Source organism: Gouania willdenowi, chromosome 16 (assembly GCF_900634775.1).
Source record: "Gouania willdenowi chromosome 16, fGouWil2.1, whole genome shotgun sequence".
Taxonomy (NCBI): Eukaryota; Metazoa; Chordata; class Actinopteri; order Blenniiformes; family Gobiesocidae; genus Gouania; species Gouania willdenowi.
The window spans coordinates 28,162,720-28,178,354 of NC_041059.1; the positions used below are offsets into that span (position 1 = coordinate 28,162,720).

The window sequence follows — 15,635 nt, forward strand, 5'->3', positions numbered from 1 at the left end:
TCTGTAGATTAAGTGGTTTCTTTGACATACAATATATGAAAAGTGGCAATCTTACTCCAATTGTCATTAATTCACTTTTAATAACAGTAAAAGTGTATTTGTCTTGTTCACTGCTTGGAATACTCATGGGTTAATTAGGTAAATGCATGAAAATCAAAGCCATGCAATAATGAGAGACATTTGCAAATTATTTTAAAAAAAAAAGAGCAAAAGGCAAGGTCAAACTACCTGTAAAGGATGCAAAATAGGAACATTAGAAAAAAACTTAACCAAATTATGCATTAATTGACCCCCAAAACCTGAAAAGTGGCCTATAATTGCATGAATTTGTCATTGAAATGTATTCATTTATTTAAAACCAGAAATGAATCAGGAGCTGTGCTGACAGGAGTTAACTATCTGTCAACCATCACATTGTCCTCATTAACCTGGATGAATGAGAATCCTAACTTTCCCAAAAACCTTTTAGCTGGGAAAGTTTAATTTCCCTTTAGAGCTTTTTAATGAGCTGAGGAATTTAGTTCATCGCCTTTAGCTGTAATAGTCATTAGAATGTAAGCCATATAGAAACTAAATGTGTGGAAGAATATATACCAGATAATGTGCTTTCTCGTACTACTTTTCTATTGTAAACAACTGATGGTCACCCACTTGCAGGATATCTTGGTTGATGGCTGTTTCCATGGCGATTGCAGGCTCTGGAGGCTGAGGCTGGGCCGTCTCTCCGCTGACCTGCTCCGACAGCTCGAGTAGTTGCTGGATGACATCAGTTACTCCCTCCCCACCATCAGAAACCTCAGGGCCATGGCCTGTTGATTCTGTTTCCTATAGAGTTAGAGAAGGAAGAAAAGGATGAGAAGATTGTTTTATTGTTGTATAATATCTCAGAAAATAACCAAGTATCAAGTAAAATGTATTCAAGTTTTTTAAATGCCCTTTAAAATACTGTGTGGTTGTGGATGGGATGGTTTCGCAGAGGTAATGTCTGTGCATATGAGAAAAATACATTTCTTTAAAAGCCTAAAGTACATTTGACGAAATAATAGCAATATATTACCATCATCATCTATATAGCCACACTGGACTGGAAACCTTGGAGAAAACATGCCCCATTGCCTAATGGCTGATAACAAGGTGCTATCAAGGCTAAAGCTGTTAGCAATAAGGTAAGAGCAAGAACTACTGAGCCAAAAAACAAACAAACATGATTGTTGATGAATAGTGTAAAGTAAGTGGCAAATAAGCTTTTCACTCTGCAGCAAAATATATTGAATGGAGAACGAAGAAAGAAAAAGTACCAGCAATACATGCAATGTTTCTGCTTGCTTTCTAAAGACAGGGAACAACAAACAATACATTGTAATATATTCTTAAATACAGAACATGCCATATCCAGTACCTCAACCAAATGGGTGAAATGGTTGAAGGTTTGGTTAAATGGTTTAAATCCAGATTTTTTGCTCTTTTCTTCTTCATGCCATTTACGAAACAGCAGAGTTGAAATTGTAGCCACGATCACAGATTTTTTTGGGGCACAGATTTTGTTGAGCCTCTTTCGGTACCCATAAAAGCAACTCAATTACAGTAACGTGAGTAATTGTAATTCACTCATTACTTTCACCTCTGTCAATGAGACTAAAATTAAAGGCAAATTAAACTGGATAAAAGCTTGTGTGCATACTGTATCTGCTGTCTTACCTGATTGCTTGAGGATACCTCAATCACAGAAATGTGCATCTTGCTGATGTGTGCGTTCAGACTACCAAGCTTCTTGAAGACACAACTGCAGTCCATGCATGGAAAAAGTGGTATCCCTTTGGTCTGTGATGATAGATATACATAGTTTAGCATTTACAGCAGCAGCAGCTTACATATCACAGTGAATATCTTAACAGCAAAGCATTCAATCTCCAACATCTGGAACTGAACTATTTTGAGTTTTACTTACTAAGGTTTTTCCAAAATTCTATTTAATGGTAATTTGTCAGATGTCTAAGCAAAGGAGTTTTAAGGAGGGAAAGAAACATGAGTCCCCACCAGGTACCATAAATGAAGGTAGATGATAAGAGCTAAGATGCTTGAACACAGGAGGACAAGTTTGTTTTTTTTTGTACTATTTTATGCAAAAATTGTAGAAAAGACTAAATCATAATTAGTCATTTAGAATTGAAAGCTGCTAAAGAACGATAGACTGATATTTGTAACCTGGAAAAAAGAACAAAAAAGCAAGCTAGATTTAGAAGACATCATCATAGGCCACATTACATGTTTTATGCATTACCAATAAACAAAAGTCATGCACATTTATTTTAACAAAAAAACACCTTAAAAGTACCGGTACTTTCTGTGATATCTTCATTATGTGATAATAAAGGAGCAGGCTTTCTTCTTTATATCCACTTTTATTACAAGCTCTGTTAACCTCGAACCTTGATTTTTTGTCTCAGCTCATAGCATGGAAACAGCTTTGCTTAGGATAACAAATGATTTGCTGATTGCAGCTGATGTAGGATCACCGTCACTTCTGATTCTCCTTGACCTGTCAGCGGCCTTCGACACCGTAGTCAAGATCCCTCCTTGTTACGTGCGGTGTTCCTCAGGGATTAGTCCAGGGCCCTATCCATTTTATAACATACATGCTTCCACTCGGTCGTGCCATCAGCAGACACAACTTGTTGTTATGCTGATGACACACAGCTGATGACACACAGCTACATCAAAACTGCCCCCAACTCCTCCACAGCCCTTTCATGTGTTGCTGCTTGGCTTGAGGAAATCAAGGCATGGATGAGCAACACCTTCGTCCAGCTCAACAGTAGTAAAACTGAGGCACTACTTGTTGGCACTCCTCACCAGAACACCAACTCCTCCATATCCCCGCTCTCCTTCTATGGCCAGGTCATTGGTCTCTCCTCCTCTACAACCAACCTTGGCATCAGGCAACAACTCACCTTCAAAAATCTGCATAAAAAACCTCTCTAAGACCTTCAAAGAGTACAGTACATTCAGAACAGTGCAGCAAGAATCCTAATGCAAGTACGCAAGTATGAGCATATCACTCCCATTCTATACTCCCTCCACTGGCTCCCAGTCCCCTACTGTATTCAATACTAAACTCTGCTTCTCACACGTATCAGCAGCCATGGTCCATCACACATACAAGAACTCATCCCTCTCCAAAGCTCCACCCGCACCCTGAGATCATCCAGCGGCTGGCTCCTCCAGGTCCCCTCCACAATGCTCCAAACCATAGGGGATAGAGCCTTTTGTTCAGTTGCACCCCGGCTCTGGAATAGCCTCCCTTTGGAGCTCAGAGGAGTGCAGAGTAGGGACCTATTTAAAGCTCAACTAAAGACATATTTCTTGTTAAATTTTGTGTATTTTTATTGTGTTTTTAAATGTAGCACTTTGAGATTCCTTGCAATGAAAAGTGCTTTATAAATTAAATATATTATTATCATTATTATTATTATTATTATTATTATTATTATTATTATTATTATTATTACTACATGTGACTGGTCTAAAAGGAGGTTTTCTTCAATCTAACACATAGGCTAAAACACTCCTGTTCATGAACATTATCTAGCGCCCAGTTCCCCCTGCTAGACTGGAGTATGGCAACACCTCAGAAGTCACTTCACAACATCCCTCCCCTCTTAATTTGAAACTTTTTCTAGTGTACATTCACAACTATAACCACCCAAGCTGGTCCAAACAAACCCAAACCAACAGTTGTTCAATTTTCAGTTTACACTGGCACAACCCTTAACATTTATGTAAAAATCTGCATATAATTTCAAAAAAATACATCACTGTCAATCTTTTCCCTTTTTGGTTCTATACTGTATGTGCTAACAAACAGAAATCATGTCAACACTCAGACATTCAAACATAACAAATCTCCCTTATGTTTTTTTTTTCTTTTTTTTTTTTCTAATGTCTGCGTTTATCAATATCCACTCACTTAAAGTCCTTCGTGTATGCTGGTGGTATCCTATTTCTGTGAGAACAGAAGATCATCGTTGGAGAAACAACAGATGTACTGCTCTCTTGCAGGCAAGACTCTGTCCCCTTCTTACATACGACCTGCATCTTGTTCTATTGTGTTTGACATTGGTGCGGGTACCACACACTCCTGTTGAAGTGGATGAAGTTACTGCGTAGACATCTAACCATTTTGAACGAGCATCCACAATTACTAAGAACAGTTTCCCCATAAAAGGACCTGCATAGTTTATGTGTAGCCTTTTCCAGTTCTTTTGACTCTGTGAAAGCTAGTTCTTGCTCTTGCCCCCACGGCCATGGTTCATCTTTTTAGAGCAACTTATGAATAGGTGCTAGTACAGTAGACATATTAAGCAAAAACTGATTATAAAAGTTCAACAGTCCCAAATAAGCTTTAAGCTCAGTCACAGATGTAGGTGGGGGGGCTTTCTGCACTGCTTTCACCTTGGCTGGCAGTGGATCCAACCCTGTCTTGTCCACTTTGTGTCCCAAGAATGTCACTTCAGTCTCCAGGAACTGGCACTTGCTTCTTTTACGTAGTCCAGCATTTTGCAGTCGTTGCAGTACTTGATCCAGTGTCTGCAGATGATCTTTGTCATCCTTTCAGGTTAGAATGATGTCATCCAGGTATACTGCCACATTCTCAATCCCTTGCAGCACACCCTCCATCGTGCACTGAAATAGAGCTGGGCAGGTAGTCTTGTATACTGTATGTGAAAAGTAATTTGTGTGTATTCACTGTTGCATAATTTATTGAATCCTCATCTAATACAATCTGCTGATAAGGATGGCTCATGTCAAGCTTGGTATATTTCTCACCCCCAGAAAGACAAGCTATCATATCTTCCATCTTAGGAACCCTCGCCCCAGTAAACTGGTCCATGAACCTTTGACGACCACTACTGCTAACATCTTAGCATTTTCTTCATGTTCCACTTTGACTTTTGTTGCTCCAAGCACTGATACTGCATGTCCACCATATGTTTTCAGTTTTATCTTGCACTAGAGCAAACTGGGTTTTTTTAACACCACAGATTAACCTGTAAATTGCCTTCTTTGACATTATTTTATAGCCACAGCCTGTGTCTACTTCATAGGTTATATCCTGCCCATTTACTTTTAACACTTTTCTTATTGGTTCTTCTCTGGGAATGACTATTTCTTCCTGCATGTTGTATATGGTGATATCACCATCTTTCATGTGGTACATAGGGAAAACTTCCTCCTCATCACTATCCTCCCCTTCTTCTCGCATGAAATTTGCTCTTATGCTATATTCGCCCTTTCACATGCTTAGTCTTCACCTTCCTCATGTTCTTCATTCTGCAGGCTCTTTTGATGTGACCCACTTTTCCGCAATTATGACACTTGGGTAAACCTGCAGTCCTTGGCCAAATACTTGTCTCCATTACATTTGTAACATGTCCCCATCTGATGCTGTGTCTTGGCGCAGACATCATTCAGCTTGTTCACCGACCCCGCCGCTCGGTTCCATTTTGCATGCCCTCTGGCTCCATGCAAATCCTCTTCGTCTCTGTTTTCGGCCTCCATTGCCTGCATAAGCTTCAGTGCTTTGTCAAAAGTTAACGTGTCTTCTGACAGCAGTCTCCGCTGCCATCATTTATGCCGCAAACCAGCCGGTCTCCATGCATCACCGTCAATAAATCGCCAAAATTACAGTCCACATAATCACTAACACTTTCATCAGGCTTCCTGGTCCTGGTATTAAATTTCAACCTCAGCATTATTTTACTGGTCTTGGGTTGAAAATGGTCTTTCAACAACTTTACCAGATCCTCGTAGGAGCGGTCTCCTGGTTTATCTGGGCTCAGCAGGTTCCTCATCAGGGCATAGGTCTGTGCTCCCACGCTTGCTTCAATCTAACACATAGGCAAAAACACTCCGGTTCATGAATATTACCTAGCGCCCAGTGCCCCCTGTTGTACTGGAGTATGGCGACACCTCCATAATCACTTCACAGCACATTCAACAATGTTATTCCCTGTGGCAGAACTAATGGGCAGCAGCCATTGTTGGCTGGATGATGTGTCAATGCATCTGCAATATCAGCTGCAGCTAAACAAATGAAGAAAGTAGGGCTGGGTGATTTTGCCTAAAAAAAAAATCTCATGTTTTTAAAAGAAAAATCGGGTTTTGATTCGATTTTTTTTTCCCCCCCCAATGCACTTAAAAATGACTGCAGACATCAGATATATTGCCAAAAGTGCAACTTTATTGCTGTAAATGTCCTCAAGAGTTAAAATGCATGAAACAAGTAAAAAGTAAATGAGGCTCTGTCATTCAACAATTTCAAGCTTTAACTCACGTTTAAACAAAAGTTCAACAGCAACTTCACGGTAGCTTAAATTTTTTGATTAAAAAATAAGATAACTACATATCTTTATAACATATGACATTACAATTAAAAAAATAATAAACTCTTCCCTTAGCATCTCAGCATAGTGCGAATAAAAAAATTAACTTGCCTGTGGCACACATATAGCCTACTCAGAGGGTAAACAAATGAAAACAAAGAGGGGGCTGGCTCACATCGCGCTACGGTAACCCACAAGGACGGAACGCGAAAAAGTCAGAAAAAACTCTGATGGGAATTTTTTTTTATTAAAAATAAAATAAAAAACAATCATTATTATTATTATTATTATTATTATTATTATTATTATTATTATTATTATTATTATTTATTTATTTTATTTTTTTAAACTCAAATTTGCAAAATAAAAAACGTTTTTTTTCTACATATTCAATAAATCAATTTTTTGCCCAGCCCTAGAAGAAAGGAAATATGGCTAGTAACTGTAATGAAACAAAACAATTACTGTTTTTAAAATCACACACATTAAAGTTTGGAGATGTAGTACAATTTAAGACTGCACAGATAATGTATGAAGCAAAAATAAACTGCTACCTGTAAACATACAAAAACTGTTCACAGACAGACCAGAGGGGGGGTTATAACTTTAGAGGGAAACTCAACTTCAAACAACAGTAAGCTCGGACTAATTTAAAAAGTATGTGTATTTCCATTTGTGGGGTGGTTTTGTGGAACGATCTTGATGAAACAATTAAACTTACAGATGTTGATGGCGCCTGTGAATTTTTTTTGGTTTGTGTTCTGCTTTTCTTAATAGCTCGATTGGAGTACTTTTGTATTGTTAATTTAGTTTATTTCATTGGATTTTGCAGTTGTTAACGGTGAAGAATGGGGGTAGGCTTCTTCCTATCCCTTGTTGAACCAATCAAATGTATTACTGTATATTGAAATTGAATTTTTTTTATTTGTTTGTTCAAAATAAATAAATGAATACATAAATAGTGATTCCCAAGGAGGAAAATGTCGCATTCCTAACATTTACATCCTCTGTTTGTTCTCTTCCTTTTTAGTCGCCATCAAATGATGGTTGTTTGAGGTCTTTGGTCCAAATTTTATCGTGGGGGGTGGGGGCGGATGCTGCTAGATACAGCCAATGTTTTACCATCTGTGACTCCAATCTCAATTTTACACATCACATAAACAGTTTGAATGTGGATAAAAAGTGATGCAGGGATGAAAGGAGAAACGAACGGAGGAGAAAAAAACAACCTGTCATCAAAAAGATGATTCAAATCCCTTTGTTGTTGTCCAATCAGCCAGAATGACAGTAGCCATTACGCTTGTAGCCATATTACATAAAGCAGTCATTATTGCAAATATCTGTGTTGGGCATAGTTTCTGAATGCTGTATATGAACCTCAGTACACGGTTGAGTTGAGGCTCTCCAGAGGTCTTTGATGTGCCCTCACTCATTTACCTGGTCTGTTGGACACAAAAGAGTCCAAAGAGCACAGTGTCATATCAAAGTTGAAGCTAAATTACACTCGGTAAATGAGAAAGGCTTGGAAAAATTGGTGGCGGTGAGGAGCTAGCCCAAGAGGGAGGGGAAACAAATGAGGACCAAAGATTACATTTTCACTTAATTTCCTCTCTGACAGAAAAAAAATGACAATGAGTTCCAACTTCAATAAACGCAACAAACTGTGAATGGAAATACAGGTTTTTTTTTTATGAGGCAGACAGCAAAGAAGGCAATAGAAAAACACAATTACCACAAAAAACACTTGGACAACATAATGTAACTACTAGTCAATCACACTTCTGGAAATCAATCCGTTCAGTTAGGAGGCAACAATGATTGTGAATCAATTGTACCTGCTGTTGTGCAAATTAAGAGCGAACAGGTGAAAATGAGAGGCAATTACCAGGACAACTTCTAAAGGAATGGTTCTGCAGGTGGAGACCACAGACTGAATTTCTTTGTCCTCATCCTTTCAGGCTGATTATTGATCACTTTTGCCAGTGCATTCACCACTACAGGAAGCATGAGGCGGCACCTATATGTAAGTAAATCTGTGCCATCAGAGTTTGAATTTGTATTATTAAAAGTGCAGTATTATGAAAAATTCACTTTCTAAAGGTTTTGCTACAGTGATATACATTCCTTTAGCCTCATTCAGAGGGCCAAAGTTGATAAAGTTCTGTTTCCTCCCCCTTTGTTATTCCACATTTTGGAAAAAGTCAGCTCCAAACTGGCGAGTTGGATTTTTCTCACGTTATGATGTCACAACGTGGAAACTCCTCCTTCTGACAATCCTGCCTCCACCTGCCCTATAAGAATGTGAGTTCCTCCCTCTCAAACTACCTCACAAGTAAAACTAACATAGCTACGGCAGGTTGATATTACAATTAATATGACAGTTAATATCTTTATGTTCAGTATATAGATCATCCAGTATATAGATGAACCGAAAAGCTCACAATCAGTTTCACTTGTAGTAGCCGTTATACCGCGTTGTATCGCTTTTATGGGATTATCTGACGTGTTTGTGACCCAATGCAACGCAGAGGTCGAACAAAATAATTGACCATCATCTGAAATGGACTATTTCTGTGACCAGAAGACTCATGTGAGTGTTAAAAACAGCTGACTCAGCTGATAGTTGAGAATTTACTTCCCTGCGGCGCAGCCTGAGCGGTTACAATCAGTTCAATTTTTAGTAGCCGTTATATCGCCTCGTATCACTTTAACGGGATGATCTGACGTGTTTATGACCCAATGCGATGCAGCAGTTGGAAAAAACAATGGACTATCATCTTATGTGGTCAGTAGAGGTGGAGAGAAGAAGGAAGACTGTTAATGATTTACTGCTGCTGCTGCTGTGATAAACACACATGCTGAAGCAGTGCCTGAAGTAGTGCATGTATTTAGGAAAACACCTAAAATACTATGTTGTTGAGGTTCTTAGAACAAATGGAGATGGGTGAAAGACAGCATAATACTGGACCTTTAAAGCTGAATTTTTTTAGCATTAAAATCAGACTTTGAATTTTAAAACCATCAAATTTCTAGCATGTTTTTTTATTCCAATATTATCCAATGTCCAGCCAATCAAGTTACTCTCCAGTGGTCATGTGACACCGAGGCGGGAAGAGAAAGTAACGATGTCAGCCAACTGGAGAGCGGTGGATCTTAGGTAAGATTGTTTATTTAATTTGCCATTTGTATTTGTAAGAATTAGCAATAAATGTTACCCGACACCTGAATTATTTTATGTGGATTTTTTTTTTTTTTTATAATAAAAAAAGAAAAAAACATGATAGAAATATGATGGTTTTAAAATTCAAAGTCCGATAATGATGCGGGAAAAAAAATCAGCTTAAAAATACAAATTCAAACTGTGATGGCACAGATTTACTTCCATACATCTACAACCCACAGAAGATGCTCAGATAGTGCAGCTCATCTACGATGACACATCAATGCATTGCACATTGGACAACAACTGCACATCTGCTCCTTTGTGTAAAGAGGGACAGGAGGAGCACTACCACAGCTCTACAAAATGACCACCAGCAGGCCACTAATGTGCATGTTTCTGCTTCAACTGTCAGAAACTAACTCCATGAGGATGGTATGAGGGCCCTGCATCCACAAGTGGGGCCGGTGCTGACAGGCTAACAGCGTGCAGGGCAATTAGCATTTGCCAAGGCTGTGTTCAAAATGCATACTTCGTACTATGCACTACATTAGAAGCATCAAATTCATTTTAATTCAGGGCCCAATAAGGAGCAGCTTGATCTCAAGTGGGCCACAGATTTTAAGTCGGAAAATGAGTAATTTCAACATTATTGTGCCCTAGTTTGCACTTGTACGTATACATAAAATACTATATATGTAAGAAACCGACAATATCCATGCAATAAGTGATAGATATCAGTCCCTACAGGATGTTCTTTTAAAGTGTTTATATTTTGTGACCAATTAGGATTTAATTAAGGGACATATTATGTGATAATTTGTCAAAAATGTAAGGATTTTGTAAGAATTGAGTTTTTTCACCGGTTTAACATAAAAAATAACTGCAATCATGCAATATATAAGCACCAGGAACACTGTGAGTAGCTGCAAATATTGTTGAGTTTCATTTACACAATGATTCATGTTTTCTCTTCTGTCATTTTCACTTTCCCCTACAGGCCAAATTGGATGCTCCAAATGGCCGGATTTGGCCCCCGGGTCATGAATTTGACACTGTATAATAAACCAAAAAAATCTGACAGACTAAAATGGCCAAGTCCTCAAAATGAAAGGTTTTAAAATGTAAGAGCTGAAGAAGGGAAACGTAATGGTTTCCCACAATTGAGTGACAATAAACACAGTCTAGTGGGCAGGGACATTTAACTGAGTCTTTAATGATGCAATGAGACCCCATTGGCTCTCTGTACTTACAAAGAGGCATCTGTCTGAGGTCCTGTTATGCCACACATTAAGCATGTGTGGCGTACGTAAGATACCTTCACCTAATAATAAAAAAGAACCTCGAATGAAACAAGGGCTAAAATTCCCATGTCCGTGTGTTTCAATGTGTTTCCTACCTCTGAGTGAACCCTCTGAACGTGGGAGTGCAGGTTGCCCCTCTGGGAGAAGGACGCAGGGCAGAACATGCACAGGTGTGGTTTCTCCCCAGTATGTCTCACCATGTGAGTTTGCAGCACCACCTTCTGGTTGAAAGCCTTGCCACAGTGGGAGCACTTGTAGGGTCGCTCACCTGGAGGAGAGCATCACATCAAAAAAGGCACCAATATAATCCTTTTAACATTCTGAATCTTCAAAACAGCTAAGAAACGGTTTTGCAGATATGAATCTAGTTCCAGGGAGATTCATTTTCTCTTCTTTTTCAATGTTATGTTAAGGTTTTGTTTATTCAGACAATGTTCTTCAGGAATTTTTTTTTATCTCCTTTTTTTTTATCTCATCAGAGAAGTTCTGTTGAATGACTTTGATGCTTCTTTTGAAGTTTCACTTGACTTCTGTGTAATAGTTCCAAGATAAATTTAGTCTTTTTGAATGTTGTGTTAAAGCTGATATCCGGAGTTTCTGAGAAATCTGTTTATGTATGATTCTTTTGAAATGCAAAAAAATACTCAACTACTCTTTTACTACGGTCTACTGCTGGAGGTCATTCATATACAAGTCCCTCTGTCGGGTCCCTAAGTCATGTTTTTACATGTTCGGAATTCATGCAAATGACCAAGCTTTGAAAGACAAGGTATAGAAAGTCACAATACCATAATGTTACCAACTAGATATTTTTCCAATCTAGTCCCATTTGATATTAAACTATGTGCTTTTCCTGATGTGAATAGGGGAAAGGGTTTGGGGACATCTTCAGTGCTGAATACCTAACAGATGGTTAGTTGTCAGGTTGGAGAATTAGAGCAATTTATTTGGTCTGTGGAAACTCATCAGTGATCTCTGAATTAGGCTTATGCTTAAAAGTTTAGGACACTTAATTAGTTACATCTGTTAGAATGCTTGTTAATGTGAATCGCTAACCATCCATTTGGCAGCTACTCTTTGGTTTTAGACAAACAGACATGGCAACAATGACCTGTTGAAGTCCTAACTGAATAATAGAATGGAGAGGAAAGGTGTTTGTAGTCTGTTAACTGTGGTTGTTGGTGCCAGACAGGCGAGACATAGTATTTTATGAACAGTTGATCTGCTAGGATTTTCACATACATCCAGTTGGGATTCAAATACAGATATATCCAGCTAGAGGTCAGATGAACGGACAGAGTGATTTGTAAATTGCAATTCACACTGAAAAGAGAGACTGAAATCTCAAAGAGATGTGAGTCTCAATGTGACTCATACCTGGTTAAAAGAAAGATAAAAGAAAAAAAGCCCCAGTAATCCAAATAAGCACCCAAACCTCAGAAAAGATTTAGCTGAAAAGCAGACGTTCTTAGGTAGTAGAATAACAAATCCGTGTGTTACTCCTGTCAGCTTAGGACAGAAAACTATACAGTAGGTCCAAATGTGTGGGAACTCACTTTTTTGGAGATATTGGGTTGAAATTTGCAATCCGGATCCAATCTGTAGGAAACTTAGTGGAGTAAATGAAGAACAAATCCGACATAACTGAGTTAAATGTCATTTAGATCAATCAATTACAAACTGAGATGTGAATTTTTTAAATTTCACCAATGATAGGGTTTTTTTTTATTTTTCAAAGTGATCCTGAATCAGTATAGTGAACTGGATCTCCTCTAAAATGTTATGTAATCTTCTATCTTTGGTTAACATTTTCTCAAAATCCGTTGAGTACTTTTGACGTAATCCTGCGTCCTGGGGGTTGGGGGTTAGGGTCGGTGGCGGGATGCGCTGGGTGCTCGCCTCCGTGGGGCTTTCTCAGATGTGTATGTGGGGGGCCGCTCGACCGTGGGGGGGGGGGGGGGGGGGGGTGGCCTGGGGCTCCTTGGTCTCTTTCTGCTGGCCTGGCTACATCTGCAGGCCAGGGGCAGCCCTGGATTTTCAGTAGCGGTTTTTGCACATACACTGGTCTACAATGCACTGGCACACCTTGGGATGTGGGATAAAACTTGAACTGGGCTTAAATACAAAAAAAAAAAAACGTCGAGTGGCATTCACGTCTATAGATTGAATTGTATTTTTTGGCTGGGGTTGTTAGGAGACAGTGTGACAATGCTCTCTGGTGAATATCTAACTTGTACCATGATTTAGTGACCAACGGGTGGCAGCAATGTACCTTTGGATGAGAAATCACCCGAGATGAGCAGAGCACAGAAGGAGAGGAAAGGAGTTTAAGAGACAGAAAATGGCGCGAGAGTTGATGCCAGTTCCCAGCAGTTCACAGCAGCTCACACTTGACCAGAGCATGTGTGGAACTATGAGGACTATTGAGAGTGTCGCGATGATGAGATAAAATGATAAAAAAAAAAAACGAGGCAAGCGTTGACCAATGTCCCTAAAGCAAAAAAAAAATGCTTCAAAGTCACTAATAGGTTTTTTCAGAAGAAGCCATTTTTCTCAGCTTTTTGTCACATACTGGCGAAACAAGCTAGAAACAAAATGAAACTAGAGAGTATTATCTTTCAGAATCTGGTCATTCAGAATTCAGATTGTCATAGAACAAAATATTCTGTGGGTCAATAAAAATCCATCAAAATGCTCTAAAATGGCTGGCACTGAGGAGGTAGAAATTTTGAAAATGGCTGGCACTGAATGAGTTAATGTTCCCTGGTTTGCGCTTCCATACATAAATGATACATGAATGATAAAGTGTGTGAGTATATCAATCCCTGCAGGATCTTCACTTAAATTTCCCTGATTTTGAGGAAATTTTGTGGAATAATTTGAGGAAAGTTTTTTAAAAATTGAGAGTTCTATTAACATTTTCAGATTAAAAATGAATGCTGTCATGTGATATAAGAACTGGAAAACTGGAATCTGCAAATATTGTAGATTTTAATTGATTTTCTGTATTTGGAGGGGCTGAATTAGTTAATAATTTAAGTAATTTACAAAAAGTTTTATGTTTTTTGTATCATTTTTACTTTCTGGAGAGGGTCAAATTTGATGCTCTGAAGGGTCGGGTTTGGCCCTCAGGTTTTGAGTTTGACACATGTGCCCTCGATGCAGTGCAGTGAATGTGCTTCATGTTATTAAAATATAAAAGGAACAAATTTGGTATTTTCCCACACAGATAGAGTTTAACAGCAGGAAGCCTTCCTCGGAATACTGTGTTATAGTGCACCAATTTAAACCCTAAATGTCTGCATTTGCTTTCACACTTTGTTTCAATAGAGGTTCCTTTGCTGCCGACGGCTCACCTGTATGTATCCGAATATGTCTCACAAGCTGGCTGGGCTTTTTGAAAGCTTTGCCACAGTGATGACAGCTTTTAGTGAACCCACTGCGGTCAACGCTTTTCTTGTAGTTTCTGGTATGAGAGGTGAGAGGCCTAAGGAGAGACAAAAAACATCAACAAATATACAATCATCTTTTAGAATTACAACAGTAATTCATATTTTAGGCACTGAATCAGGGGTGGATTCACTAAAGGTTTAGGGGTATCAAAACGTGTGCAAACGTCACTCTCCGTGCTAATAAGGGGTACAAACCCCAAGGAATAAGGACTGAGTGTCTTCTGCGCATCACAATGCGCCCACAATCCATTTAGTGCGCTTCTCTCTTTCGAATATGTATAGTAGGCTGATCTCATAAGGGATGCAAAAAAATGAGAGGAGGAAATGTAAATAAATTAAAGCAGTGGGCGCGATGCAATTCATCAAATCTGGAACCGTTTGCGGTGATTGTTTTACCACAGTAGAATAGTACGACTCACAGGCAGGTGCAAACACACACGCAGAGATCATTGCTGCACTGAATGTTAACACAAAACACAGTGGAAATGGAAAAAAAAAAAGATTCCAGTTAACCTGTCTAGTATAAGAAAATAATTTTCAATAAAACAATTGTCAATATTAAAAGCCACTGAATAAGAAAATTCAGTGTGTGAGGGAGAGAAATGCAGCTGGAGTCCAGTGTGGCTCCTTGGATGTCGCTCTGAACCCACCGCTCCAGGGAGCTCCTGTGTCGTCCTCTACATGTTTTGACTGTCAAACTCTCATGTCTGATGTCAGGAGTGTCAATTTACGCAGCGATGGAACAATGTTCACATCTGAGAGTGTGTGTGACACAGCGCTGCAGGAGCTCAGAAGGAACTGATGGAGCAGACACATTAGATTATGTGAGAAAATAATATTAGGTTTAAAGTTTATTAAACAGCATTTTTATTTGTTTGTTTCGTTTTCTACATTATTGAATGTTTGTGCAGCAGACAGAGAAGTCCATCTGCCTCCAATATACCCTCTTTTAAAGTCATTTTGTGCTTCTGTGCACTCACCTCTCCACGTTGAACGAGCGAAATGTTCATTTAAATAGGGCAGTTTCAACTACGTCTATACACGCAGCTAATAGTGCCGCAATGTTAGTGAATTCCCAACAGCAGGTGAAGACACAGCGCCACAAAAGGATTTAGGGATGCACCAGGTTTACCATGCACCCTTTATTTCAGATCTTAGTAAATCCGCCCCTAAATCAGAAGAATGCTCTAATTGGATTACTGGCTCAGATGGCAGGATGATTTATAGGGTTAATGGAAACACCAAAAGGGTATTTCAATAATTCATTGCAACGATTGTAGAAACTAATAAAACTTCTCCGCCTGCCTTCACGCCAGTGGTCGCCTTTACATTATCT

General features: G+C 39.0%; 1 protein-coding gene across 1 annotated transcript in view; it reads right to left on the reverse strand.

Annotated features, from left to right (window-relative positions):
* LOC114477891 (zinc finger protein 236-like) overlaps positions 1–15,635 on the reverse strand; it is a 42,249-nt gene that overhangs the window by 11,488 nt on the left and 15,126 nt on the right. Inside the window, 4 exon segments of the mRNA XM_028470560.1 lie at positions 652–825; positions 1,699–1,821; positions 10,943–11,115; positions 14,204–14,334. Of these exon segments, the coding sequence (XP_028326361.1) occupies positions 652–825; positions 1,699–1,821; positions 10,943–11,115; positions 14,204–14,334 (601 nt within the window).